Source organism: Microplitis demolitor, chromosome 5, assembly GCF_026212275.2.
Source record: "Microplitis demolitor isolate Queensland-Clemson2020A chromosome 5, iyMicDemo2.1a, whole genome shotgun sequence".
NCBI classification, from domain to species: Eukaryota; Metazoa; Arthropoda; class Insecta; order Hymenoptera; family Braconidae; genus Microplitis; species Microplitis demolitor.
This window is the reverse complement of record NC_068549.1, coordinates 16,561,312-16,576,252: the sequence shown is the minus strand read 5'-3', so window position 1 is coordinate 16,576,252 and position 14,941 is coordinate 16,561,312. Positions and strand designations below refer to the sequence as shown.

Genomic DNA, 14,941 nt, shown 5'->3' with positions numbered 1-14,941 from the left:
ACTTTCCAACACACAAATTACTTATACATTTTTAATTATATATTTAATCGCAACATTGATACCAACGTTGTTTTTCAACTATTAAATGATAAAAACAAAAACAAAAATATCGATAAATTAATCTGTTTATATATATATATATATATATATATATATATATATATATATATATATTGTTAGATTTATTCATGAACTTAACAAATATTTTTGAAAACATGAATAAATTATAACGATAATTTATATATTGTTTAATATAGGCGTTTAACTATCTGAAATCTACCCTTGTATCCCGGGGAGGTTGATTTAACACTATTTTTCGTATTTTCTTACTACTATTTTTTTTCCAGTTTTCACGTCCTTTATACTTTCTTAACATATCTGAATTTATTACATATATATTACCAGCATTATTGTGCTGTTCGTTTCTATATTTATCTACAACTTCTTTCTCAATCACTTCGCGCTTGCAACTCACAGCCAAACCAATTTGTCTAAGTCAACGTGACCAAGTTTGATTCGTCAGATCTTTTGCCTGTATAAAATTTCCTCGAGGGAATCGGTAACCTAGAGAAGTTGTTCACTAATATTATGAAATCTTTTTTTTGTTTTGCTCCCTCCTTTCCTCATACATCTCACAGCTTTCTTCACTTGAACTAGCCTAGTACCACAATATATCACAAGTTGTCGCTCTTCAACTTTCTTGACAAGGTCGTACCCGATCAATAGCTTCAACACCACAGTTTCTCCCTTATATTTTTTTCCTCTTTTACATGCTCTGGTAAATTTTTAATTTTCTTTTAGGCAGGTTTGACAAATCATAATATTATAACTACGGCATAGAAGTATTACGAGAGCTTATGTATTTTATATACTTTTTCAATTTTCCGTATGAGTTAAAAAATATTTTCATTAATTTATTGCAAGTACTTAGACAAATGTTACGCAGTCGCCTAGAAGTGGGTTACTCGTTTATTTGAACGTATCATCGATTCGGTATCTTTGTTTGTATTTATTTTATCATAGATCTTTGAAATATTTATTATTTTTGTTGAATGTTCACAGCCTCAACGCGCGCTCCTCCTGTTCCACGCTAATATAATTCGTGGATTCTCACTTAATTACCCGCTATACATCGTCATTTTTTTTTTGTTTTTTTTTTCTTTTACTAAATCACATTAGTTTTTTTTTTTTTTTTTTTTTTTTTTTTTTTTTTTTTTTTTTTTTTCAGAAACTTTATGAATAAAATATAAAATGCACTTTCGACTCAATTAATTAAAAAATAGTTTTCAATAAGTAAAAAATCAAACGAAATATAGTAACGTTAAAATAGAAAAGAAGTTTTTCATTATTGATTTTCAATTTTTGTTACCATTGAAGCTTAATGTTCTTAAAAGTTAAAATGAAAGTATGTATATAACTAAATCGTCAAGTGTCGCAGATAACTTAATATAACTATCATCAGAAAGCCGATTGAAATTTTAAAAAGATATGCTTATTGCAATATATTATATTTATTGAGCATTGATGAAAAAACAATAAATAAATAAACTAAATGGTACCGAGGATATTTACATTTTAGAGGTGGCTTTAGATAAGAATAAGTAAATCTTAATTCCTTTAGTATGAAAAATAATAAAACAAATCAGAGTATGTCTTCATCAATTTCTTCACTTTTTATTCTATGGTTTTTTTTTTTTTTTAAGTTGTTTAAAATAAATTACTGTAGATTTTATTTTTATAATGAAACTCAAAGTATCACGTTGCTAAGTATGATAGTCGAATTTTATTATCTATTATTTTATCAATCATAGCCTCAAACGATGTTATATACTGTAAGAAATTTGCGGAGTAAAAGTAGATTGAATCTGATGTGAACGCGGAGTGAATTTGGAACGGATGATTTATATTTATTTACTCTCCTCGGAACGAAATTTACTATGAAAGGGAATTTATTTTAATGTTGAAGATCCGGATCAAATTGGATGTGGAATAAAATAAAATCAATCTTACCACGAAATCCTTCCGTTGAAAAAAACTCCTTATTTACTCCGTGTGCAGAGTGACTTTTTTTAAAACTCTGGAACTCCGAGTGACGGAGTGAATTCGGATCGAAATACAATCTATATTTACTTCTGATTTTTTACAATGTAGTATATTAATTAATAAAAATTCCAAAAACCGAGTACGAAAGTGCAAGAATTGAATTAACAAAAAAAAATAAAATAAACCAAATTATCTTGAAGAAGATACAAAATATGAGCTAGTTTCAGCTTTTCTTAAAGTCGTCTTTAAGGTATGATGAATAGTATGAAGATGTACAAAACCTTCAAGCGTAGGAACAGTTGATGGTTGAACGAATAATAATTCTTGGTGATGCAAATAATTGCGATGATGACGATGAATGTCTTGGGACTCCTCGGGGCCAGAGCACCGACGATTAAAGTGGTGCAGAGGGTGCGGGAGGACGCGGCGTAGCAGAAGGGTGGGCTGCACCCTACGCGCACCCCTTACCTCCTCTCACTTGTCCTCAGAGTCACCACGTGGCGATGTATCTGTGTCTTGTCTCTCACTGAAACAATTTGAAGAACAATTTTTATCATAAGTATCAAAAACCGAACAATTTTTTTTAATAATATTTAAAAGCTTTGTGAGCTGAAAGTTGTAGGACTCGCTTACAGTTTCAACCATTATTCAAATTTTTCGCATAACATTATTCATTTGAATCATTAAAAAAATCAAGAAAAATGAAGGAGTGAATCAAAATCTATTCTTTCATGAATGTTTTTTAATTATGTACAATGTAGAAGATTTCAATAGATTATCGTCTATTGTTTTACGAAATTCATATCAAACTATATATATAGTATTAATTACGTGACAACAATTAAATGTAGAATACAACTGATTTGAATAATCGATAATCAGTGCAATCAACAATGTTGATCAAGTGTATTTTGATATGTAAATAATCTTTCGTCATTTGTAACTTAGCATAACATTTTTTAAATAAAAGATCTGAAAAAAGTTAATCACGGATCAACTAATAAAGCTTATATATCATCTTCACAATGCTTTTGATGTTAAAAAAATCTATTGTAAAGATGATAAGGCAGAAAAATATCGAAAAATTCAATCTTCTTGAAAAAATAAAAAATTTTTTTCCAATAATTTATTTGCTTTTTTTATTTTTGCTGTACGAGTATTTTTCTCTGAGTTACATCATGTTGAAAATCGTTGAAAAATATACGATTTTTTTTATCTCTTAATTTCTGTTAATAGTGTCTTTTAATCTTGTCGAGTTTTAAAAGTTTTGGTGAGCCTTTTCGATTGTCACCAAGAACGTTCAAATCAGTTCATTCCATCCAAAGATATCGTCGGACAAAAATTACAATTTTTCATTGAAGATACGTTTCACCGGCCTAACAAATTTTTGAGCTCTTCGAGCTCAACAAGTAATAATGTTTCCGAGCTCCCTGAGGCGGTCAGGCGGTTTTCAGATTTTTTTTTAAAGATCCCGCCTTTTTGTTTTAGATGCCACTCTTTTTTTAATCCTACTGCCACGCTGGTGCTGCTGTCAGTAGTTGATGAAGAGAAAAATAAAAAAAATAATAATAACAGTAAAAACAAAATTGGCAGCTAAATTTTTCGTTAATGATAAGTTTTTGCGATTTGTATTGATTACAATTAAACAAAAAAGATTCAAATAGATTTTAAAGAGGGTTTTTGCGAACAAAAATACAAAGATAATAAAAAAAAATTGAGTCGATGAGTCATGTTTTTTTAAAGTAACCCATGAAAAATGAATCATACGTGGCCATGTATGAATGCTCCATACATGGCCATATATGACTTGATATGACTGTATAGAAATTTTAACTAAATTAAAAAAAAATGTTTGTTTTTTTTTTTCTTTTAATTATTTGGGCGACGCAGAGATTATCAGATATGCGAATAACTGAATTCTTAATTGAAATAGAAATTTTTAATTCAGAGAAAAAACGCTAGACTTATTAATAACCGCACCCGCTTCAGTAGGATTCGAACCTGGGACCTTCCGTACGAGAGACTAACACTTTGACGACTAGGTTATGCGACCGATAGATATAACGAAGTTTAGTTGAACTACGTAAGGTTCAAAGAATATAATCACTTTCAAAAAAGCAAAATATAATCATCAATAGCTGTTAGCGATATCAATAAAAAATTTCCTATTTTTTTTTACACTACAACATCCTGTTTATAAGTAATTGTAATACAAAGCTCAAATTCTTATATATATATACTCGTGAAAAATGAGCCATATACGGCCATGCATAGCCATTTATGATTCATTTTTCACGGAAATCGTGTTTTTATGAGTCCGAACACACCACAATTGACGCACTTGGGGCTTCGGACTAAATCTATTTTTCTTAAAATTAATCTCATTATGACTCAACTAAATATTATATTGGAAAATGTTTCTTGATAAATGTCTCTTAAAATGGTATATACTTTTAACAATTTTGGTGTACTATAAATGAAGTAGAGAGGATTTAAAGTCAGTGAAAAGGCCGAGAGCGAAAGAGTGACAGTAAAGCACACTGAACGTTTTCGCGATTGTGTGCAATTATATTAAATTATATAATAAATTATATTACATTATAATAAATTATATAATATATTATATTACATTATAATAAATTTATTCACTTCAAGTATAAAATCATACTGAAATCATCCTGACGGATAATCAGGGCACATGCGGACACATTCCTGACACACACACACACCCGCGCATTTTCTTTATCATTACACAGAAAAAAAAAATTTACTTCGTTCAAGTAAATTATTTTCTTCATAATTTTATTCGGCTGTACATCCGATAAACACCCTCCACCGATTACTCTAAAAAAGCGTTAAAAGCTGGTTTTTAACAACCACAAGTCAACAAAGTACACTAAAGTTGGCGACGAAGCAACGTTGTTGGTGATTGATTGGAAATTGGGTACATAGATGGCGTTAGTTGAGATCTGTTAGTTTATCGGTACTGGTCCATATTCGGGGCTCCACTTGTTTATTTTAAGCAAAAATAAAAAAATGCACGAATCGCTATAAATCAAGTTTCATTCTTTAGCGTTTGTCGGCTCTCTAAAAATGAATTAGTAAAATTCTCGCGAATTAGAGGATAGTCACTATTACTACAGCTATAAGTATACCACTAATTCAACCAGTGGTATACTTATAGCTGGTTCCCAGTGAATATTCACTAATTTAAAGTGAATTTCACTGATTCACTTTTAGAGAGGGCGGATTGAAGATACTTGTGCTTAATTAGGTGTTTTTGTAAGCCACAATAAGTTATGAATGTATACCAGAGATATAAATTGTGCTTGATTTAGATGTTGAGATCATTATAATTGAATTCCGAGTTGCACTGCACTAAATGACATAATTTACTTATTATTTTATGTACTGACTCTTAAGTCAACCATCAAAACTTATGATATATGCCTGTTTGCCATAATGTGTGTACTTTCGTCCCAAGCACGTTAACGGACTCATCAGTAAGGCTTTGTTAACGTTACTCTTGCCTTAGGCTACATCTCTTACTAGTACGCACCGACGTAAAACACTGTTGTGGGCTTCAGTCAAACACTCTACTAGCAAAGGGAGGCGGATACCGTCCAAACTACTTGCAACAAAATGCTAGGTGAGCTGTCGTGCACCTTAAGATTATTGAAAGAACACAAATATGTTTTTTACCATTTCTTTCTCCCGCGATATCTCTCGAATAAATCAACCGACTGAGATAGCTAAGGCGGCAATCGACGCATTTTATCAAATTCTAGGGCTGACTAGATTTTGAAGTCGATCGTTCAAGTCGTTTCTGAGAAATCACTAAAAAACTAAAAAAAAAAAAAAATTTTTTTCGTAATTCGCATATATTTTCGAGTCTACTTGATCAAATGATCTGAAATTGTTAGGAAAGTTGATGGTCAGCAAGCTCTTTCGATATCCACCTTAACCATCCAAATCGGTTTATTAGTTAAAAAGTTACAAAGAGTTTACACACACAAATACATACACACACACACACACACATACATACATACATACACTCGGACATCATTCTGAAAATAGTCAGAATAACTTCCTAGGACCTCAAAATGTCGACATCTGATGAAAACTCAATTTTCGAAAATCGGGGTGAAAACAATAACTTCCCGAATTGTTGAAAATTTACAATTTTCTTAGCGGGAAGGTAAAATTTTTTTTTTTTAATTCTTTCGATAATGGTTTCTCTTGAACGAATGAACGATTTTGATAGTTGAGGTGGCATTCGACGCGGCTTAAGAAGTTTTAGAGTTGATTAGATTTTGGAATTGATCCATTGAGCACATTAAAAGTTATCGAAAAAATTTTATTTTTGGAATATTTTCGAACGCACTTAAGCGATCAAGCTCAATTTTTCACGGCTTCTAGATATTACCAAGCCGCGTCGAATGACATCTTAACGATCAAAATCTGTTCATCCGTTCAAGAGTTGTAGATATTTACATACATACGTACGTACGTACATACACACATACATACACTCGGACATCATCATGAAATTAGTCAGGTTAGCTTTCTAGAACCTCAAAACGTCAAAATCTGATAGAAATCCAGTTTTCAAAAATCGGACTGAAACCAATAATTTCCCTAATTTTTGAAAATTTTAAATTTTTTTAGCGAGAAGTTAAAAATAGCATTTTTACTTTAAATGGCCACAAAAAATAGAAAAAATGAAAAAAAAAATAATCAGAGAACGTTGGGGGGGGGGGGGGGGCATTTAATAATGCTTTGACTAAATTTCAATGGTTTTTTATTTCGACTACTTTCCAGCTAAGATATAGTGCTCACCGCAAATCATCTATTTCACAATACGTTCTCGGAAAAGCTCCGTCACCGGCTTGTTTGTAGATATTTTTGCATGAAAAAATGACTTAATGTTGTTGAATCCATACATAATAATGTTCAGAAGATTTCAATAAATTTGCTCAATCCATACGTCTCAAAAAAATTCTTAAAAAAAGCGTTTTTTTTACGCTTTAACCTTTACCTCTCCCCTTAATAAATGTGTTAACTTTGAATAAATAAGTTTATTCCTAAAACAAGTAAATAACGAATCTTGAATAATAAAAATTTTTCTTCATCTAAGAAAATCAAGTATTTTGAATTAACCCTTTAATGCTTTGGGGTCTCGAAGGATCTTGGTGTGAGCTGTGTGGGGATAGCGCCAATCATAAAACAGATTTTACTTGTGTGAGTGAATTATGATTGTGTTAGTGTTAAAATGAGCTCCCTCTCTATGTTTTTTAGTTCAGCGCTTGTGCTGCGACAGTGCCGTAGCTAAGATATACAGGATATACATACAAGATTGTTTACATGGTGCTAACCTAAGTATGTAAAAATAATTGTTCTTATATTGATTATTATTATGAACAACAATCAATGTATATTCAATTTTAATAATATATAATTAATAAATTAATATTTCTTTTACATTAATAATATTTTCATTCAATAAAAGTTGATGTGTGCTACTGAAAAAATTTTCAATTTTTTGATCACTTATGCCAATTGCACAGACTACGGTACTGTCTTCCATGCCCAGAGTTATCCCCGCTCTTACAGTTCTCCACTCAAATCCTTGGTGGGGTTTCAAGGCCAAGCATTAAAGGGTTAATAAATAAGTATTATAATTCAATCGAAAAAAGAGTTTTTGACTTAAGAAAAGATTTATTGACGTAAGATTTAAAATTCAAGTAAACTTAATACTTGATCGGAGAAAATTCTGCACATAAAAAAAGGATTTTTTGATGCAAAAAATTTTTACTCAAGAAAATTTTTACTTGCCCTAAGAAATTTTTTGCGTTATTAATTGAAAACAAAAATTTTCTTAGGGCACAAAAACATTTTCTTGAGCCAAGAAAAAAATTCTCGCGCCAAGAAATTTATTCCAGTTCTAAGAAAATTTTTGTTTTCATTTCATAATGGAAAATTTTTCTTTCGTCAAGAAATCCTTTTTTTCCGTGTGGCCTTTCTTCTTTGATCCGAAAATTTTTTGGACTCAAGGAAATTTATATTCAGCCAAGATAGTTTTTTTTCTATGTGGGTGGTTCAAAATATATGTAAAAACAAATAATATAAAATTGATTTTCTATTGTTGACATTGAAATCTTATTTTTTCTAGTATGCATTGTATGCCACTCCATAAAAATGGGTGAGCGCAGCAGAACTTGGTTGACATATGGATGACGAACGACATTTGAATAATGTAACTTTACCTCTTGAGTCGGAGTCATGGACGGGAATAGTTTTAACCACGTTTTTCGAGGTAATGGTCGCATTATTAGAGCAAGATAGATGGTTCGTATTGATAAGCTGCATTTACAGACAAAGTTTCACATAAGTCGCTTACAGGTTATATGTATACATCAAATAATTATCTTGTGGTTTAATAATACTTGAATTCTCCTATACCCATGTTCTCTCGACTTATTTAAATTCATATTTAGTCATGTTTATTAACTACTTGTTGCGAAAATTCTGGAGTAATAAGAAATTACTCATCTAAGTCCATTTTTAAAAATTAAGTTTTGAACTCCACATACGTATGAATGTAACTATCTCATGTATCTCGAATAAAACGGTGGTTTTTAGTGGATGAGTTGACGAGATGTTAACTGGTATCAACAGCCTTCCCATCCAGGGGTTTATTCAAATTCAAGCCCTGCACGATCTGCGCACCTCTAACGGTTTATTTCGAGGAGAAAGTTCTGGAACACTCCTGATTGAGTTTAATGACTCAAAAGTAACAACTAACTTCAACGGCTCAATAACACATGAGATCAATTCAGAGACAGAGCTTCAGGATAACTCTAGCGTAACTGGATCGAGGAGGATTTGCTTCGACACGATGTTCAGGGTTGCGACAATGATATTAAATCAGCTTCTCTGCTATCTTGCTTCGAGGAATCCCGCATGAAAAAACTTTATATGTGGAAAAATATATTTTAAAATATATGAATATTATAATGTGATATATTGTACAATATATAAAATAATATTTATATTTTTCCCGTATTAATATATGATCATATATTGAACAAAAATATATCGTTGCAATATATTAATTCTATATTTATCAATATAACTTTTTTTGGGTACATTTAACATAAATATCTTGGTATATTGTTTTTTGTATTGATACATTATATTGAAAGTGGTATATTAATTAATACATATAGTATGATGTATTTTTTTTATATATGTTTCCCATTACATTGCAAAATATATGGTACTCCATATATTTTGCAATATATAACGTCCAATATATTAAAAAATATATGATACTATACATATTTTCTGTCATATGGTGTGTTACATAATAACAACGGCACATTTTAGCTTGCAATTTTTATTTCTATGCTATCAGACAGTTTCTCGAAGAATATATGTATATAAATAAAGATTATAATTTTCAATAAGCCGAGAAAAATATAATTTTTAATATATTGGAAAAATATAATTTTAATATACCGCAAAGCATAGATTTAAACATATAAATTCATCCATTAACAATCAATTATACAGAGACAATATATTACTAATTATATGAGTCAAAGTATATGGAAATATATATAAGGTTCTTTATATTATACTTTATAAGTTACATATATACTACCCATATATGACAAAAATATATTGAGCATTATATGAGATAATATATATCGAAAAATAAAAAACATAAGATAAAAAGAGATATATTTTAAAAAATACATAATTTAATATATGTAAAAAACATATTTATGAATTTAGATATTTTTGCCGCTACATATTTATCACATACTCACAATATATATTTTTAATAATATATAGCTTTATCATGCGGGATAGATTACTTCTGAGTGGTCGAAAAGGTTATATGCTGTTTTTCGGTGTCCAGAAAAAGGAAAAAAATCGACAGACACTAAGTGCTCACGTTTAAAAAATGTAATGAACATTGGGTTGCTGTTAAGCCCCCAAATCAGAATATATAAACATATATTTTATAGATGTTATTGCTTTTAGCCTGAAGAGACAGTGAGTAAAATTAAATTGCTCAAATATCGAGCGAGTTATTAGCTCGGATTTCCGGGTCTCAAGCAGCGTCATATGTTTCGGCTAGCTGCCGGCTATGACTACAGTCGCCGAGTCTCTTTTTAGAAGATATATTCCCGTTATTTTATTGACGACAGAAGAAAGTTCTTGTCAACAGACAATTTATTTTATATTATCATATAAATCATCATGACTCTATTTTATATTTGATAAGATGAATTGAGTAAATAAATAATTGAATAATTATTCATTAATTTAGCTTATTTTAATCAATCATTTCATAATTAAGTATATAATCTAACTGTTTTTGTTTGAATAATCTCCAAAAGTAACACCGATTACTTTCAAAATTTAATCTGCTTACAAATTAATTAAATCTTTTTAATTACTGCAAGAATTATCGATATCGTTGAATTCATTCGACAGATATTGCTGATTGAAAATTTCAAAGTCATGCTAAAATCAATACTTTATCTTATCAACCCCTTTTTATTGATGTAAAAATTATTTTAACCAGATATTTGGTTTGAGAAATAAGAGAAAATTAAAAAATTTGCTGCATTGTCATCTTCAAAAAGAGGATATTTCAGATTGCTACACTGTTATTTTCGTTTCGTTACATGCCTATCTCAATTTTTGTGAGAAAAAATGTTAAAAAAAAAAATGTAAGTGAATAGCTTTACAATGGCACTAGATTAATAATATTAAAGTCAGCAAATTATCTTTCAAATTCTTACAGGTAATAAATCTAAAGACATTGTATTTATCAATAGATTTACATTATGCAGTAAAATAAATGCCCGTTTATTTGCAAATATAGTTGCCAACAACTACTATTAGATCTTAATGACAAATCTTTGACATAATGGGTCATAATCTGAGAAAAGATATAGTTAATCACAATTGAATTACAATTCAACATAATCATTAGGGTGGTGCAAAAAAACCGACTATTTTTTTTCTTTGAGTTTCTTATGAAAATTTGTTGGTTTTCAATGTTTTAAGAAGATTCTCCAAAAATCAGCTCGATAAAAAATTTTTAAGAGGATGCTCACGAATTTTTAAAATATCAAAAATGATCGAAATTCGGCTTTTTTATTTCAAATTTTTTTCTTTCTCACGGCAGCAATAGTTTATATTTGTGACATCATGACTACGTTGAAAATTTAAACCCAATATTTAAATTTTTTAACCTCGCTCAAGAATTTTGAATGTTTCTGAGTGCTGTCTTCTGAACGTTTTCGAGCAACCCTTAAATACTAATAATAAAGCTTCTTGATTTTTTCACCATCAATTGGCATCACAATTAATTAATGTAACGGAACCTAAGTCCACCTCCACCAACCGGAAGCCGAGACCTCGCCCTTTTGGGCATACTCGCGTTGCGCAAATCCCCTATTTTCCACCATAATATTATAAAAGCGAAACATTGAGCAAGCTCAATATTCGCGGATGTTATAACCCTTAGGATCAGAGATCCTTTGCATGTGGGTGCCGAACTAACAGCCACTACGAGTCCGACCGCAAATGGGCCCATGCACTCCTTCCGTCTCAGGAAATAAAGAGACTCTTGGTCGAAGTGGGGCTTGGAATGGGCCCCCCATAGTACCAATTTCATGTATTGGTCGACATACCACAGTTGGTCAAGAGGGGACATGGTTTCTTCCCCTGCCTTCCTGGGAAGACACCCAGTTTCATTTACATTCATTCGTCCATACTTCAGCACATTCGCACACACACCTAACTTCGGACTGACACCCGGGATGCACAGAGTCCTCACAAATCGTGAGTTCTGTACACCCATGCCCAGAAGCTCCGACAACAACTGAGTGGATGCCAGTTAAACCGCGATCTAGTAGTCTTCTTCTCCTTCCTCTCGGTGCTGGAACTGGCTGCTGAGCTTGTGGTGGAGACAATCTTTGCTGAAACCATTAAAAATTTTAAAGGAGTCTAGGGATGCGGCAAGAACCCGCCCGATTTGTGGCCACTCCGCGACCCACCCTTCTATGCTCTGGAGCACCTTACGCTGAGGTTCGAACTCGGTGCATTTTAGCAGTAAGTGCTGAACGGTATCCCACCCTTTGTTGTAATAATCATAGATAACTTTCATATTTTTATGATCAAGTTCAATAATTATATTACTCTCATTTTACGAGAGGATAATTCATAGCTCTATTTTTTAGAAAAGTTACAGAAAATCGAACTAATTGTTTGCTAAATTGACGTAAGTTGTACTAAGGTTAGATCAATAAACTTTAGTTACTTAGATTATGTGCTTATATTTATTAGTAAATTTTAACACGAAAAATTTGTTAAATTTACACAAATTTTCTGTCAAATTAATAGATTTTATGTGCTGAATTATTTAACATAAAATTTTTGTTAAATGTCAACACAAAAACATTAAAAAATATTAAAAATTTTTGTTTTCCAATCGTTTCTTTTAATAAAGGCGTGAGGCTAATATATATTATATATTTTCAAAATATATGTTCGTCTGATAACATTTGTATTCTAGATATAAGATCTTTTGAGGCATTTGGGTAAAGTTATTTTATGAAAACGGCATATCTAGTAATTTTCAAGTCATAATAAATTGAAAACTATTTTATATGAAACATTAACAATTCAACAACTCTATGACTCCATTTATCAACCTATAAAGTTACACATAGCTTGTGCTATACTAGTGATTTTGTGATGAGCAACCTGATTTTGATCAATCTGCAATCAAACTGAAAAGATTGGGTGAGTTTATTCGTGGATATTGTGATTACTAGCATTTTAAAACTTCGAGAATGACTATTCCTGGGAGTCCTGATTCACAGTGATTCACAGTGAGTTATGATAAAAAAAAAAAAAAAACAAAAAATAATAATTACTAAAAATATGCTAATCCTATTAAATTTCAATTGAAAATATACATTAATTACTAGATTATATAATTTTTACGCTCTTTTGAATTTTTTTATTGTCTCGTTAGGAATTTTTAATCATTATACAGTCGAGTCGCGTTATAAGTCCGGCTTGTATCTTTTTTGTTTTTTTAACCAGACTCGCGTTAGTATGAGAAAGACACTAAGAGGACTGATAACGCGACTCGACTGTATTATGAATAAAAAATGAATCCAAAATCAAGTATTAATATTAATATTTAAAGGTCGCTCAGGAACATGAAAAGTGTTGAACTTAAAAATTTTCGAAATTTTTGAGCGAACTTTAAAATTTTATATTTTGAGTTAAAACTTTGAGAGACCTATGGTGCATTCGCGTTGGGGGCTTACGCGCTGTCAGCACATATGTATAGATATACATTGGCATCTAAAGTACTATAGGATGTGGTACTTACAGCGCTCTAAGCGCCCAACGCGAATGCACCCCTGACAACTTTTGGTGTATAAATATCTGCCACAACGAGAAAAAAATTTAAAAAATCGAATTTTCAATATTTTTGGAATTTTTGGAAATTGTGGGCGACCTCTAAAAAATTTTTAATCGTGCTGATTTCTGAAGAGGGGATAAAATCAATGAAAACTTACAAATTTTCATGCGAGTCATGTTTTATTCAATATAATAGTGAGATAGAATGTAATAGCATTGGTTGTGCCGGTACCATCGACACGAACGACGAAACGAAAGCTAAAAGCGTTGATTGCCTTAGGAATGTTTGTGACAGAAGAAATAAGTGATTTTGGTGAGTTAGAGAGCTAGGGAACGATATATGTGAAGGGATGAAAAAAATTGGGTTCTAAGCACGAGCGCTAATGATGACCGTCTTAGAACTTCAATTAAATTTAAAAAAGTAGATGGTTTATCTAGAACCTTATTAAGTTATATGATTAATTTTACAATATACAATTTATTTGTACATAATACACAATTATTTTTAAATCATTCTGAAATCTCTCTAAATTTTACCGTTGATTAGTATTTAGTAAACTTCTTTAGTTTCTTTTGCTATCCAATTAAGGTCTAAGATTTTCAAACTTAAGATGGAAAAGTGAATGTGTACGAATGAAGCTTAGATTCATGACTAACTACCGCAAGATACACCACAGTCTTACATTCTTGATAATTAATTTTATATAATATATATATATTATAAGTAAGATTTTAATAAGGAAACATGTAAATTTTTATCTAAAAAAAAGGCTAAGGCTCAATTGAAATTAAATATTCGTAGGTGTATCAACTTAAATACAGTTAGTATTTATTTTTTTATAAATTTCAATCTTTTTATGTCTCGTTTATTTCTTATAAAGCTTCTGTTGTGCCAAGTTATGATTCGGAAAGCTGCCAGGCGTGAGATTTGCTTGGAGTCGTTTTTCAAGTCGGGTAATAACGCCCCTGGTGTAATTTCAACTTGGCTTTAAAACATACATATTCTCTCTATTTATCTATTGAGGTTATATCTTCTCATCAAAATACTTTTGTTTATTTTTTTAATAAAATATTTCATTGAAAAGAGCATATAGTAGTACATGTTGTTATTAAAAATGAAATAAAATACTGAAGTATATACATTTAATAAGATTAACTTAAAAAATTTTTGTATTAGTTTATATATTAGCGTTTAAAATAAATAGTATAAAATTAGTATTTTTTTATTGTCATTGAATGCTTTGCTTAACATTTATCATATACGTAATAGCTTAATGTTTGTCTTTACAAAAATATTTCTCGAGTAAGAAAATGTGATCATTGAGTTTTTTGACTTTGTTACTGATGGTAAATCGAATAAATTAACTAGTTTGATGAAGTTTTTGTCCTGGACAGTCCTTCCCAATTGTCCTTGATAAATTTAGACCAAGAA

The 14,941-nt window shown here is 30.6% G+C and overlaps 1 protein-coding gene across 1 annotated transcript in view; it reads right to left on the bottom strand.

Annotated features, from left to right (window-relative positions):
- Window positions 1-1,247: 1,247 nt before the first annotated feature.
- Window positions 1,248-14,941, bottom strand: part of LOC103577582 (sex determination protein fruitless) — an 88,584-nt gene continuing 74,890 nt past the window's right edge. Inside the window, exon 9 of the mRNA XM_008558282.3 lies at window positions 1,248-2,569. Coding sequence (XP_008556504.1) covers window positions 2,518-2,569 — 52 coding nt within the window. The 3' untranslated portion in view covers window positions 1,248-2,517. The remainder of the gene's footprint in view (window positions 2,570-14,941) is intronic.